This window comes from Gossypium raimondii, chromosome 13 (genome assembly GCF_025698545.1).
Source record: "Gossypium raimondii isolate GPD5lz chromosome 13, ASM2569854v1, whole genome shotgun sequence".
In the NCBI taxonomy this organism is placed as follows: domain Eukaryota; kingdom Viridiplantae; phylum Streptophyta; class Magnoliopsida; order Malvales; family Malvaceae; genus Gossypium; species Gossypium raimondii.
In genome coordinates this window covers 48,547,026-48,562,958 of record NC_068577.1, presented here as the reverse complement: position 1 = coordinate 48,562,958, position 15,933 = coordinate 48,547,026, and the positions used below count along the sequence as shown (strand labels likewise).

Genomic DNA, 15,933 nt, shown 5'->3' with positions numbered 1-15,933 from the left:
TATGTCACGGTTATCTCAAACGTATGTAGTACTATCATATTTAACCATATATAACTCCTTTTACGTATTTAACGATTTCTTTAAAAATCTAATAAATTAAACGTACATTTTTAAGCATTTCATTTCCCTTTTATCCAAATCAAAAAATCTCGAAACAAGACAATATTTTGCGTTTGAAAATTCGAGAAAACGTGCCCTAATGTGTTGGGTTTCTTTTTCTCGTTCGACCAAATAGCCAAATATCCTCTTAAAATTTCAAAGTATGGGTTTTGGAAACCATAACGTAATCTTGGTTTCGAGGGTTTAAAGTATTGTATCCTAACGTGCTGGATGTGATATTCCTTCAGAACAAGAGAATATTAAATTCCAACCCATGTTATTCAAGTTTTTTTTAAGGATCGTATTTTTAAAAAAAACTCTTCAAAGTTTTCAATCTTCGACACTAAGACACTAATTAATCAACTAGGTACCAATTTTGGTACCAATTTTGGGCGCATCGAGGGTGTGTAACCGACTCCCAAACCTGTTTTCTAGATTTTGTAGACCAAAAATTATCGTTTTAGTAAATTTAAACTTTTATTAAAATGATTAAATTATGAGGTGATCCGATCGCACCTAAATAAAAAAAGGATTGGTGGCGACTTCTTTTTTTCGTTTTCATTTTCAAAATTCAAGTCGATCCCGTTTTCACAAAAAAAATGGTTTCGACAATTGCCATGTACTCACCTTCAGTGGTAGACAAAGCAACTGTAGTTTGCAAAGTGGCTTTCCAACTGATTGCACAACCTCCGATTGTAAAGACATAACTTATAAGAGATCTTCTTCTATCAGGGTCTCCAGCAAAATTAGCATCAACATACCCAATGACTCCATCTCTAGTTCTTCCAAACTATGAGCAAACATCAGTAGTACATCGTAATTATCTTAAAATCCACTGAACTGTTTTCCAATGTTCTTTACCGGGATTCACCATGTATTTGCTAACTGCACTGACTGCATATGATAATTCTGGACGTGACCAAACCATAGCATACATGAGGGATCCCACTGCAGTAGAGTATGGAACATGTGACATGTACTCAATCTCATCATCTGATTGTAGAGGCAAAGCCGACAAAAGTCTGAAATTAGCTGCTAAAGGAGTACTAACAGGCTTAGCATTCTGCATCTTGAATCTGCAAAGAACTTTCTTAATGTACCCCTTATAACTTAGGTACAATTTACTTGCTTTTCTATCTCTGAGAATCTTCATACCAAGTATATTCTTTGCTGGTCCCAAATCTTTCATCTCAAATTCTTCACTTAGTTGGGCTTTGATATTTCTTATCTCTCCTTTATCTTTCGCTGCTATTAACATGTAATCAATATAAAGGAGTAGATAACAAAAGAACCATCACTGTTTTTCTTAAAGTAAACACAACTATCAAAGCTACTTCTTTTAAAATCATGAGAAGTCATAAAGGAATCAAACCTCTTGTACCACTGTCTTGGTGACTATTTCAAACCGTAAAGGGACTTTTTCAGCAAGTAAACATAGTTCTCTTTTTTTAAGACTATAAAACTCTCTGGTTGTTGCATGTAAGTATCCTCCTCAAGTTCTCCATGCAAAAATGCAGTTTTTACATCTAACTGCTCAAACTCCAAATCATGCATGGCCACAATACCAAGCAAAGCTCGAATCGAACTATGCTTCACAACTGGGGAGAACACATCTGTGAAGTCCACTCCTGAAATTTGACTGTAACCCTTTGCAACAAGCCTTGTTTTATATATGGGTTCTTCAACTCCTGGAGCCCCCTATTTCTTTGTAAACACTCATTTACAACGAATAACTTTTTTAGCTTTAGGAAGTTTCACAAGATCCCATGTTTTGTTTTTATAGAGTGATTCCATCTCCTCTTGCATAACAAACATCCACTTTTCTGAGTCATTACAACTAACCGCCTTAAAATAATTAGATGGATCTTGGTTTGCATCTATATCTTCAGCCACATTTAAAGCATAAGCAACTAGATCATTCTCGGCATACTTCTTTGGAAATTTAATTTCCCTTTTAGTTCTGTTTTTGGCGATAGAGTATTGTGGTGAAGAAGCAACTCTATTATGAACTTTTGTACTGACTTGAGGAGTCGACTCTGTCGTAGATTCTAGATTAATCTGATGTTCCACCTGCTTTTGATTTTCTTTATTAGAAGAGCCTTTGAGAGATAAGTTAGGTAGCATAGTAGTTTCATCAAAAATAACATCTCTGTTAATCACAACTTTTTTATTTTCAGGACACCATAACTTATACCCTTTTACACCAGCTTTATAACCAAGAAAAACACATTTAATGGATCTCGGTTCTAATTTTCCATTATCAATATGAACATACGTAGGACACCCAAAGATCTTTAGATCAGAATAGTTAGCAGGATTACCAAACCATACCTCTTGTGGAGTCTTTTTCTCAATGGCAACAAATTGAGATCGATTTATCAAAAAATATGCAGTAGAGGCTGCTTCGGCCTAAAATAAATTTGGTAAGTTGGCATTAAACAACATACATCGAACCTTCTCCATGATCGTTCTGTTCATTCGTTCTGCAATGCCGTTTTGCTGTGGAGTATAACGAACTATCAAGTGTCTCACGATCCCTTCTGACTTGCACAGTTTATTAAACTCATCAGAACAGAACTCTAAGCAATGGTCTGTGCGGAGGTATTTTATTTATTTTCCCGTCTGTTTTTCAATCATAGTTTTCCAAGACTTAAATGCAGAAAACTCATCGCTTTTCTAATTCAGGAAGAATGCCCACACTTTTCTAGAAAAATCATCAATAAAAGTTAGCATATAATTAGCTCCACCTCTCGAAGGCACTTTAGATGGCCCCCACTGATCAGAATGAGTATACTCCAACGTTTCCTTCGTGTTATGGATTCCTCTAGTGAATCAAACTCTCTTTTGCTTCCCAAAAATGTAATTTTCACAGAACTTCAGTTTGTAAATTCTTTGCCCATCAAGAAGTCCTTTTTTGCTCAATTCTGTCATTCCATTCTCACTCATATACCCTAGGCACATTTGCCAAATTTTAGTAATATCACCATCTAACAAGGAAGAGGATGCAACAGCTACATCACCAGTAGCAAAAGAATCCTGCAAAATATATAACTTGACAGTCTTTCTCTACCCTTTTATCACAACGAGAGAACCTTTAGAAATCCTCAAAATCCCACTTTCAGTTGTGTATTTATACCCATTTGAATCAAGAGTACTCAACGAAATTAAATTTCTCTTCAATTTTGGAACATGTCGTACGTCACTAAGTGTTCTGACAACTCCATCAAACATCTTAACTTTAATTGTTTCAACACCTGCAATTCTATATGAAGCATTATTTCCTATCAAAACAACACCTTCAGACACTGTTTTGTAAGTTATAAACCAATTTAGATTGGGACTCAAATGGAAGGTGTAGCCCAAATCAAGGATCCACTCATCGTTCACTTTAGAATTGTTGACAGAAGCGACTAGAAGTTCACCATCGCTGTAGTCTTCTACAACATCAGCTTTACCAAAATTTTTTGGTTGTTTTTCATTTTGATTCGCAACCTCCCTTTTGATCTTGTTCTGTAGCTTATAACACTCAGATTTAATGTACCCTTTCTTCTTGCAGAAGTTACAAGTTTTACCTCTGTTTGAAGACTTTGATCTACCCTTAGATTTGCCATGAGGATTCTGTTTCTGTGTCCTTCCACGATCATTATCAACATTTCGATCTTGTCTTCCACAAACAATGAGACCCTCTCCTTGAGACTCGGTTTTAACCACAAGATGCTTCATCTTATCATATGAGGTTAAAAAATCATAAACCTTATCAACTGTGAGAGACTCGCGGCTATATAAAATCGTATCTCTAAAGGTTGAATAAGACGGGGGCAACGAATGAAGTAGAATCAACCCTAGATCTTCCTTATTATACTAAACCTCCATGGCCTCCATGTTTGAGAAAATTTCTTTAAACACTGTTAAGTGTTCATGCACAGATGTACCTTCCTCCAAATGATGAGTATAAAGACGCTGCTTCATATGCAGCTTGCTAGTTAGAGTTTTCAACAAACATATTTGTTCCAACCTCTTCCATTATCCAACGTCGGTCTTCTCCTTCATCACATTTTGCAAAATTTCGTTAGACAAATACAAATGTAACTGTGTTAACGCCTTTCGGTCCTTGCGCTTCTTCTGTTCCTCCGTCAATGTTAAAGGCATCTTATCTACCCCTAGCAGGGCTTCCTCTAAGTCTATCTATGCAAGAACTACCTACATCTTTATCTGCCACAACGCGAATCTGGTGCTGCGATCCAACAATAGAATTTCATACTTCAAAGATGCCATTATCTTGATTGAGATGAACAACCCGAAAGCTCGGATACCAATTTGTAAAAAATAGAACGTCGGTAATGACAGTTTATTACAAAGAAAAAAGAGAGAGAAATAAAGAATACACAAATTTTACATGGAAACCCTTTCGGGAAAAAAATCACGGGTAGAGGAGAAGATAATTCGCTATGTCAAATTCGAATAATTACAAAAGGAGTATATCATATCTATTTATAGGCTTGTAAAACCATATTCTAATAAGAGTGTAGTAAGATTGAAACACCTTATTCTAATCAATATCAAATAGATGGAGTTTAATAAGGTTTAAAAAACCTTATTCTAAAATAAAATAAAAGAAGTATAGTTCTATAGGGATTTTACTTTTATTTTATTTTACCACTGTATTTTATTTAAATAAGGATTCAGGTCACTTAATTCTAACATTATGTCAGCAACTAACAATGACTGGTTGGTTCGGAAAAGGAATGAACAATGATATAAAACAACTCTAGATAACATACTTAGGTGCATGATAGCCGAAGGTTCCCAAATACGAATAGAATGAAAACGAGCAGCCATGTCGGGATCCTAGTTTGAGAGGTTAAAATCTGCAATCTTCGCTTTGAAGTCTTAAAAAAGAAGGACATTGCTAGATCTCATATCTCTGTGGATAATCGAAGGTTGAACCTTCTTGTGCAAATATTCCAATCTACTTGCCGCATCAACTGCAATTCTTACCCTCTACATCCAGTCAAGAACTGGACTCGGTTGTGCCCCTTGAACTCCCTTCCTTCATGTGATTCCCAAAAGTAAGAAACAAAAAATGTCAAACTAAAAGAGCTTAACCTATATGCACATATATTTTAACAAATGAAAAATATAAAAAAATTACATTAAGAGAAATGGAGAAGGGAGGAAAACAGAAAGAGAGGTAGAAGAGAATGAAAAAAAAGGAAAGTTAAAAGAACATAAAAGAAAAAAAATTAAATTACTCAAAACGAAAAAAATATAGAGACCAATTTTATCATTTAACCAAAAATTTTCATCTGAAATGATGATTTAATGTGTCAGTTAACTTATTGTTACACCGTTAACGACAATTATCGGCTCAGTGACTAAAATGTTTCAACACAATAACATAAGTGGCTAAAATGTAATATTTTAAACATAAAATAACTAAAATATAATTTAAGACAAACAAAAGTGACTATTTTAACAGTTTAGCTAACCTTTATACTTGAGCTCTCAACTGTCTTTTTATTCTGTCAACAAACGTTTTTTATTTACTTTAATGTTATTAGTGGCTTTCCTCAAAAAAATGTTATTAATATTTTTGCTTTGTTTTTTTGGTACATTATTTTTGCTTTGCTAAAATCATATCAAAAATAAAATTTAATATTATTTTAATTAATGTTATTAAAAAATAATTATTATTTTAAATTAAATGTTATATTAATATTTTATAATAAAAGCCTTTTGATAGTATCGGAATTTTATTTATAGGTATATAAGTAAATTTTTAAACCAATTATTTTAATAAAATTATAACTCTTATTTGTAAAATGACAAATTCAATGACAAAAGTTATATTTATCAATTTAAAATTTCTCTAAATTCGTAATATTATATAAATTGTAGATAATAAAAATAGATAATGGATAAAATATTCAATGGTTAAACTTGTTGAATTATCTTTTCAACAATGAATATTTATTCTACAAACTTTTTCTTCAATTGAGAATATATATATATTTTACTTTTTAATGTCATAAAATTATACCTAAAGTAATTTCTCATTTGCTGTCTATTGTTAATAAAAATAATGGTTGAAACTTTAGATTTTGAGTAATTCTTATTGATCCATCCTCACTCCAACTGAAAATTTAGGCTACAATTAAGACTCTTTTAATAATTTAATTTTTAAATTTTAGTGATTAAAATATTGGGTAAACTATCAAAATAGTCACTTTTATTTGTCTCAGGTTACATTTTAGTCACTTATTTTTGTAATGTTACATTTTGTCACTTACGTTATCGTGTTGTAACATTTTAGTCATTGAGTGTTAATTGTCATTAACAGTGTAACAGTAAGCTAATGTGACACGTTAAATCATCATTTCAAACAAAAATTTTAGGTTAAATCATACAATGGGTTCTTATATTTTTTTTGAGCAATTTAAAATTTTTCTTTTATGTTATTTGAACTTTTCATTTTTTTCTTTATTTTCCATTCTCTTCTCCTTCTCCCCCTGTTTTCCTCCCTTCTCCATTTCTTTTAACATAGATTTTTATTTTTCCATTTCTTAAACTAGTCCCCATATTTTTATTTTTTTTAATAGTTTAATTTTTATTTTTATTTCTTTATTTTCCTTTTCTTATTCCCTTTATTTTCTCTCTTCTCATAGTCTTCACCATAGAAACATAATTTTTGCCCACCAAATAAATTTAGTCTTTGTCTCTTTCACATGATTCCTAAATTGAATTTTACTTGGCCGAATATCAATCATTCTTAATCAAATCTCGATTTGAATATAACCTAATTTTGAAATTAAAATTGGATCTAACTAATCAATATAAAAAATCACGTCCTTAATCAAATGTAAGCATAAATTGAATTCTTTATATTCAAAACAATTTTTTTTCCGTTTCCAAACTTTTATAGAATCGTGTAGATTATTCCTTTCTTTTTTTTTCTGACGAATAAAATTAAGCAAAAGGTAAAACTGATCTAAACCTTCTTGTATATTCCCAAGCAAGCTTGATTGAGAACTGAGCATGGATGAACCGAAGAGAGAAAGGGAGCATGGAGCCAAACTGGTTTGGGTAAAGTTGAGGGTAAGTTTCATATGGTGGTCGTTTTAGTCATTGAGAGTGTAGAGCTTATTTGAAGAATTCGTGAAACAACGTAGTTTCAAGAGGGCGAGAATGTTGTAGGTAAGATAGATAAGGTGGTTGTGGAGGTAAGTTAGGAGGTTAAGGGGACGGGCGCTTAGGAAAATTTGTTGAAGGTGGGCTGCCATTAGTCACAACTGGCGAGATCTTCAAGTGAGACGAGTTTGTGGACTAGGTCATTGAGATATCCAAATTGGTTCGTTAAAGCGATGATGGACGATAAGGGTTTGTAATTTTGGGGTGAGAATATGTGAAGCAAGTTTTATTCTGGTTTTAGCTTTCACCTTCTCTTTTTTCATAAACATAAAAAAAAATTAACAAATGAAAAACATAGAAAAACTACGTTAAAAGAGATGGAGAAGGGAGGAAAACAGGGGGAGAAGCAGAAGAGAATGGAAAATAAAGAAAAAAAGGAAAGTTAAAAGAACATAAAAGAAAAAAATTAAATTTCCCAAAACGAAAAAATATGGGGACCAGTTATATAATTTAACCTAAAAATTTTGTTTGAAATGATGATTTAACGTACCACATCAGCTTACCATTACACTGTTAACGACAATTAATGAATCAGTGACTAAAATGTTGCAACACGTTAACGGAAGTGATTAAAACTAACATTTCAAACATAAGTACCTAAAATATAATCTGAGGGAAATAAAAGTGACTATTTTAATAGTGATGATTATTATTATGATTGTGATTATTATGTTAGTGAAAATTTATTTTGTTTATTTATGCATAATAGCATTGCAGATAATGAGAATCCAACAAATATTGATATATTCTTTAAATTCCCAAAAATTTAGTAATACATATCATAATAAATGGCAATTAGCTACCCATGAAAATAGCCTAAAAAACTAGTAAAAGGTAAATAGTTTTGAATGATGGCACCAAATCAGGAAGTGGGTAGTTGACCTTAGGGCAAATTTATTTATTTTGTTCTATGGCTTAAGATTTTAAAATGAAATAAATAATCAGTCCTTTTTGTTCATGCTTTGCTTAATCTTTTCTGCATTTTGTTTAATAACTTCCTTCGATTCATCGCCTTTTCCAAACATATTGTCTTTAGCCTTTTGAGCAGTCCCTTTTGCGGAGTCCCATGCACTTTGCGCTTTGCTATTTGCCTTCTTGTTCACCTATCAAATTTTTGCCACAAAATTAAATATAATATAATCCCAAATACAACACCACACTTTCACCTTCAAAACTACGTATCCAAACTCTTCATTTTCTGAATATTTGTGTCTGATCCGAAACATGCAATCCCATAATTACCGGCAAAAGTATCATGGAGGTCATTATCCAATAAGTTGAATTATATTTTATATTTCTATCCAAAAAATAGCAAATTAATCCCTGTATATTACATCAAAGAGTAAATTGGTCTTTCGATTAAAAATTACATTTATTTCTACCGTTAAAGACTGGTCCCCATACGTTAACATGAGGTACACATGGAGCACCACATGTCACTATTTGATTGTTCTGTTAGCAATGCTAGTTTTTAACAGTAAAAATGAATGAAATTTTGAATAAAAAGACCAGTTTGGTCTTTTGATCTAATGTTCATGGATTAATTTTGTCCATTTTGAAGTAGAGTGACAAAAATGCAATTTAACACTTAATACAGGTTTTCATTATATTTTTGCCGAAATTACTTCAAACAACTAGCTTGACAAAATATATATATATATATATATATATATTACTTAATTGGTTAGCAGTCGCATGAGTCTTAGATTTCATGTTCCCACTAACCTCCTTTGCTTCATTAACTCCTTGTTGGACAGTTTCCTTTGCTCTCTCACATGCTTGAGCCTCTTGCTTTGAACTTGCCTATGCCAAATGAAATAAACCCAATCAATATTTCCAACAAAAACTTGCCTATTAGAACCAACAATGAAGCTAAAGATTAAAATGAGAAGAAAAGGAACAACATTACTTGAATATATCTTCGCCTAACAGCTGAAGCAACTCTACCTCCAAATTTGCCTACATTGATAAGTTTCTTAACTGGGTTTAACAAAGCCATTTTAGTTTATTTGAACTTTGGCTTGTGTTCCCTTTATTTGGATTTTTTTTGTTCTTGTTTGAATTCATCGTCAACTTGTCCTTGCAAAGTGAGTATTTAGGGAAGGAAATAGTGGTGTATGTTGGCTGTCGTGAGAGTAATTTGTGAGAACGATTGGATCAAAAGATATACCTTGTATAGTCAAAGATGACCCAGTATTATAGGGTTAATGTGTGGTCTTTTAACTCAATTTTCCATCTCACATACATTTGTTCCTACTCAAATAATAAAAAATATTATTGCTTAATACTGGACCGGCCTATCTAACTCAATTTTAAAATATATTTAAATATTTTCATGATTTGAAATAATTTTACGAGGCTAGCTTGATTTTGAAATATTTTTTACAAGAAATCTACTCTATTAGTGCAATCTTTTAACTGAAATTTTAAAATTTTTAGGATTTTTTACGAATTTATTATTATTTGGATTCTTTGAAATTTAATTTTGTATTTTATATTAAAATTTATACATATATCCACTACTCAAGTTTATCTCATAATCTTAAAACTTAATTTTTATTCTCACTTATGCACCACAATTTCATATACACAATCTAAATAAATATTCCAAATCACATACAAATAACAACCAACCTAACTAATGTGGGAAGCCCGTCAGGACTATCTACCGTGGGAAGCCCGTTAGGACCATCTAATGTGGGAAGTTTGTTAGGACCATCTTTTGTGGAGGTCCGTGAGGTCTATCTAATATGGGGAAAGTCCGTCAGGACTATCGTTGCAAGGAGAGTTCGCCAATACTATCTGGTGAATATGATTCTACAATATGACCGCGGGTATGAGTTCGGAAAAAGGGGTGATCTGTTATTATGAGAAGGCCATTGTGTCTGTACTAGCAGATAAGGTGAGGCGTATATAAATTATGATGGTCCACCGGACTATTTTTACAAATTTTCACCCATAGTAGTTATGGAATTCACTTTGGTGAGAGACGCAAGAGAATTCGAGGATTCGAATTTAATTTTACAAGTTCGCCAAGAATGAGTCTGTGTGCTAGTAGCACATCCTAAGATCGAGCCCACTGTACAGGAAATTTGTATGGGAGTTATATCATAAATATGACAGTCCACCAGTTTCTTTGGGGATGATATAAGGGATTCTCCTGTACTTCCGAAATAAAGAAATTGAATTTGAAAGATAAGTTAGTCCGCCACGACTGTCTTATACGTACGATTCTGCAAATAAAAGATTTACTGTTAAGAATCTGCCTACAAGTTATCTAATTCAAAGATATAACCATTAAGAGTGGACTACTTGATTCTGGAACCCAGACGAGATGATGTACTATCCGATCTATCCATTTGATGGGGATGAGCAGGCTTTCTATATTATGCTGCAAGGGTGTTTCCCTTATGGATCTAGGAGGATCGTAATATGAGCCCAAGTTGTTGCACACACATTAGTAAAATAAACAGTTATATAAATATTTATTTAAATCACAAGATCGAACAAGAACAAAAATATGCACATATATATAATAATAAAAGAACATAAATAAAGACTGGATCGAAATATTATACTCGTAGGTAGGGAGGAAAAACGGACTGGTAATTGAGGTCTATTTTCACAGTTTCCTAAAGATAGATTCGGTCGCTCCTTTGGTGCTGGAGAAACGTTGGTCGACTATCTTCGAGGATACAACAACAAGATGAGAATGATAGTAGCACGACTGCAGTGATTAACGAACAGTAGCCTTGCCTTCGTCTATCACCAAAAGTAGTTTGAAAAATATGTAGGGAAAAGATATCTCGAAATTTTGGAAAATTCAGTGTATATCTTTTCCTACAGACTATTTGGTTTTAAATAAAATTCAAATGAAGAACTTCTCGAAATTTTTGACTAATGGAGCCAATAATGTGTCTGTGAATTAAGGAGCCATTAATCCCAAATTAACTTTTGAATTAAAAGAGCCATTAACTCCTTTTTAATTCCAAACTGATAAGTTCTGCTGAGGAAAAAAATAAGATAACGTATTAGGCTAAAATATTTGCAGGCCTAGAAGGCCCGACCGGTCCAGACATCATATGTTTGTGAATTAAGGAGCCATTAACTCTTTTTTAATTCCAAACTGAGTTCTGTTGAACGTGCAGGCCTAAAAAGCCCAACCGATCTGAACATTTCGCGTTATGCACCCTTAACCCTAACAGGTTTGGATTTGCACCCCCTGTGTACGAGGGAAAACATTAGTCTAGTCATTCAATAACTTCTAAGTTGATTTACATATATAAACATATTCCACACTTGATATCTAATCAATGTGGGACTAAGCTTTCCATTTTCCTCAACATAATTCACAAGTGGCTTACTTTGAGCATTAATTTCTCATTCATCACTCAACTATTTTGAACATATGATATACCGTTGTGAAGGTCTCATGGAGTAGAATATAAAACCATAATTTTATGATTCAAATCTCTACATTTACTAATCGAGAATATGCCTCAAAGCTTCCAAAAAATCTATTTTTTTCCAACATAAGTTCGGTAAGACAAAATGTTGTTAATAGCCTGCAATAGAGACTATTCACCAAGATTGGTCTTTTGTGGATATTTGTAGGCGTGTTATGGGTATTGTTTACAAATTATCTTTTATAGTGCGCATGTAGGAATCCGCGAGGATTTCCCTCCCTAGGAGATAGATACATAAGGGCCATGAAGGCATTAATTAAACATAGAATCAGTAAGGGGAAAATCGCCAAGAAGTCATCTACTATGAAAAGGATGATGGCGTACTGTCTTAACACAGACAAAACCGTCGAGAAGTTTCGGCCATGAAGTGCAATCGTTTTAGCATTGTGTTAGTAAGATATGAAAGCTCATTAAGTTCTTTAAAACTTACTGGTGTTGTTATGCATTGCAGGTAAATAGGAGATTTTAGAAGTTCGAGAAGGGACTAGGCTAGAGTTCGCTACACATCAGCAAATTTGTTTCTTAGTTGTAACTTGCATACAACGAGGTGACCTAGAGGCGGAGTCTCAGGGTCTTTGTTGTAAATGAAATTAAATGGTTAGATTACAAATTTTAGTATAAAGTGACTATTTTAAATATGTTAAAGATTAATTGATGACATTGTTATATATTAAATTAAAGTTTATTCTTCGACATAGATTCTTGAAAGTTTTAAATTTACTTAGTAGCAGTAACAAATTTAGTCTTGTTTTCATTCTTTTATTACTGCGGATAAACGTGATTGAAAGTATAGGTTAGATCATAAGTTGGGTTGTGATATCCTATAGTCTGGACCAGATGATCGGATCGGGTATGGGGCGTTACAGTAGTAGTCATTTTAAAAGGCAATAGGTTGAATCTAAACCAATATTTGAAAAATGATGTTTAAAAATAACAAATGCAAAACATTCTATATGCTTCTGCCATTGGAAGCCTGATGTATGCTCAGGTTTGTACTAGACCTGGCATTGCATTTTTTGGAATGTGGGAAGATATTGAAGTAATCTAAGTTTAGACCATTGGAGAGTTGTAAAGAAAATGATGAGATACCTTAAAGGAACCAAAGATTACATGCTTATGTATAAGTAAACTAGCAAATTGGAGATAGTTGGCTACTTAAACTCGGATTTTGTTAGGTCTGTTATTTCATGAAAATCAATATCTAGATACATTTTTATGTTAGTCGGTGAAGCCATATATTGGAGAAGTGGAAATCAAACCTTGATTGTTACTTCTACCATAGGGGTTGAGTTGGGTTTTTATTTTTAGGTAACCTAACATGGTGTATGGTTAAAAATTTGTATTTTGATTCTATTTCTAAACAATTGAAAAAAAATATTGTGATAGTGCAGCTGTTGTTTTCTTATCTAAAAAAACAAAAGTGATAGTCAAAGTAAACAAACGTGACTGTTGAATATATTAGCATTGAATTATTAATGGCTGTTGATCTTTTAGTGAAAAACATGTTATGAATGAGTTTTAAGGACCATGTAGCATGAATGAGACTTATTCTATCTTATAATTTTGTTTAAAAATAGAAATCTTATTTATTTGGGTGTTGTTTCAGTGTACACATTTATATTGAAAAGAATGGATTTTATTATAATCGACAATTATTGAAAAAATAAAATACACAGTGACATAGGAAAGATAATACTCACTCATTAATGACATGTCCTATTTCTTTTCTTATGAATAAGATTATTCTATAACACTCAAATCCTAGAATAAATATATTTTTGTGTTCTAATTTTCTTTTTTATTTTTCAACCAACCATATGTTGTTTAAGTTTTTTCATTTTATATGTTTTGATCATATTTATTCTTTTTGACACAATGCTTAAAATTACTTGTAGCCCCTCCTCAACTCATAAATAGGAGGATAATACGCTTCAGCGCTTTCGAATTTACGTCCTCCTGTATTGACGATAATATCTATATCAATCGAGCTAAAACTCAATCAACTTTAACCTTTTTCATTTTAAAAGAGAATGACTCTTATTTTCTAAAACCAACAACATGCTATTTATTTAGATCTTATCCAACTTTACCCTGATTAGGTTTATGAAAAAGAGAGTATAAAAATGGCCTATGAATAATAGAGAGATCATTACTCAGAAACCACAAATCTAATCATTACTCAGAAACCACAAATCTATCCTATAAGACTGGGTCCTCCTACAAAATTACTCTCAAAACACCTATCATAAAGCCACTATCATCCTTCCTATATACTCCTTTTGCAAACTCAAGTTCACATTAAATTCATAGTAATAATAATATTATAATAAAGAAGCCAGTTCAGAGGAACACAAAGCCAAATTCATAGAAATTAAAATGGCAATGTTAAACCTAGTTAACAGCCCTTTCTGTATAAGTAATTCTGGTGGTAGAGTTGTTAGGAATAGGGTTCTTCCACCTGCGACTCCAACATTTATTCATGTAATTCTGTATTTGTGTTGCTTCTCAGTTGGCTCTATTAAGCAAATATTTTTGTTGACGTATATATTCATGTGGCGTAGGCAAGTTCAAAGCAGGAGTCTAAAGCATTTGATACGGCAAAGGAAACTATAAAAGGAGTCAATGAAACAAAGGAGGCCACCAAAAACATGAAAGATAGTGCTATTTCTGCTGCTTCCCAAGTAATCAATTATTTTTATACTTATTAATTGAAGGTCTCCAATTTTTGTTGGTGGGATTGGGATTAAATTATGGTTTCATCCTCATAATCAATTAATAAATATTAAAAGGCTTAAAAAAATGAGATTACAGACTAATGATCGTAACATCACACTGCCATTACTATCTATATCTCTTGGTTGATGTGTTGCCTTAGGGACTAGTTTGCTACTAATTTCGAAACCAACAAAAATGGTAGGTGAACCAGAAGGCACAAGAAACTATAAAACAAGGAGCTAATCAAGCAGCAGATGCCACAAAAAACATGAAAGATAAGACTACTTCAGCTGCTGGCCAAGTAATTATTTCTTTATATACATTTCGTGTTGAAATTCTTGAATTTTCTGCTGTTGGGGTAAGGACGTCAACTGTAGATTTTATTATATTCATTACGACTATGAACGTGTAATGAATGTTATTGGTGATCAAATATATAAGTTTGCTACTAATTTATTGGCAGGTGAGCGAGAAGGCAAAAGGAATGGCTGAGAAGGCAACGGATGCAGCAAAACAGGTATGGGACACTGCCATAGAAACTGCTCAAAAGGCTAAAGAAACTGTGCTTGGGAAAGCTGATGAATCCAAAAGAGGCATTAAAGAAAATGCAGAGAAAATAAAGCATAGGATGGACGACAAGAACTGATAATTTATTTCTAAAATGTTGAACCACAGCAAAATAAATTCACCTAAGGTCAACTACCCAATTAAGTTGTATACCTTACTCAGTTCCTTATTTCTAAAACCTTCCATTTTTTGTTTTTTAATTATTTATCTTCTTCTTTTCTAAAGCTATTTTCTTTGCCACTAGCCACATACCACCATCAAATATTTTACTTTACCAGCAATCTCTAAACCAATGACAAAAACTATTGTACAGTGTATTTTCAAATAAATAATTTAATATAAAATTTTGTATGTATAAATATATATTTTATACGATACTGGGTGTGGGGATGGAACTCGTGTCTAACAAGAGTTTTAACCAGACATAAATATATTTATATATTCTTCTAACAATCACAATCTTCAGATTTATATAATATATAGGATAAAATATGCCATAAGTTTTATAATCTTCACAAATTTAAAATTTAGTCCTTATACTTTTCTTTTTAGGAATTTAGTTTATCTATTTCTCAAATTTCAAAATTCAAGTCCAATTGTTAACACAAAATAAATAAATTAAGTTAAATTGCAAAACCTCTCCTATATATATTTTCTTCCCCTCTATTCAAGCAACAATTAAAGTTTTTAATATCTCATCACATTGTTTTACTACTAATCAATTTCACACAAGCATACCCTTAAACAGGAAATTTAAGCTTTAATCTCACCAATCTCACATTGTATATACACATAGACAGTCACAATTTTAACATTTTCTACAGTAGACATCTAATGCTCATAACATCCAATTGTGTAAACTTAAATTTTATCCCAGATGATATTAAAGCTTCACCCT

General features: G+C 32.3%; 2 protein-coding genes across 2 annotated transcripts; one reads left to right on the top strand and one right to left on the bottom strand.

The window, feature by feature from the left end:
* Nucleotides 1-8,228: 8,228 nt before the first annotated feature.
* On the bottom strand, nt 8,229-9,286 carry LOC105781253 (hypothetical protein). The gene is made up of 4 exons (XM_052627125.1): nt 9,197-9,286; nt 8,964-9,090; nt 8,454-8,485; nt 8,229-8,390 (listed from the first exon to the last, which is right to left on the bottom strand). The coding sequence occupies exons 1-4, from the start codon at nt 9,284-9,286 to the stop codon at nt 8,229-8,231; spliced, it is 411 nt and encodes a 136-aa protein (XP_052483085.1).
* Nucleotides 9,287-14,129: 4,843 nt separating this feature from the next.
* Nucleotides 14,130-15,114, top strand: LOC105781252 (late embryogenesis abundant protein 1). The gene is made up of 4 exons (XM_052627124.1): nt 14,130-14,234; nt 14,315-14,434; nt 14,671-14,826; nt 14,932-15,114. The coding sequence occupies exons 1-4, from the start codon at nt 14,130-14,132 to the stop codon at nt 15,112-15,114; spliced, it is 564 nt and encodes a 187-aa protein (XP_052483084.1).
* Nucleotides 15,115-15,933: the final 819 nt, after the last annotated feature.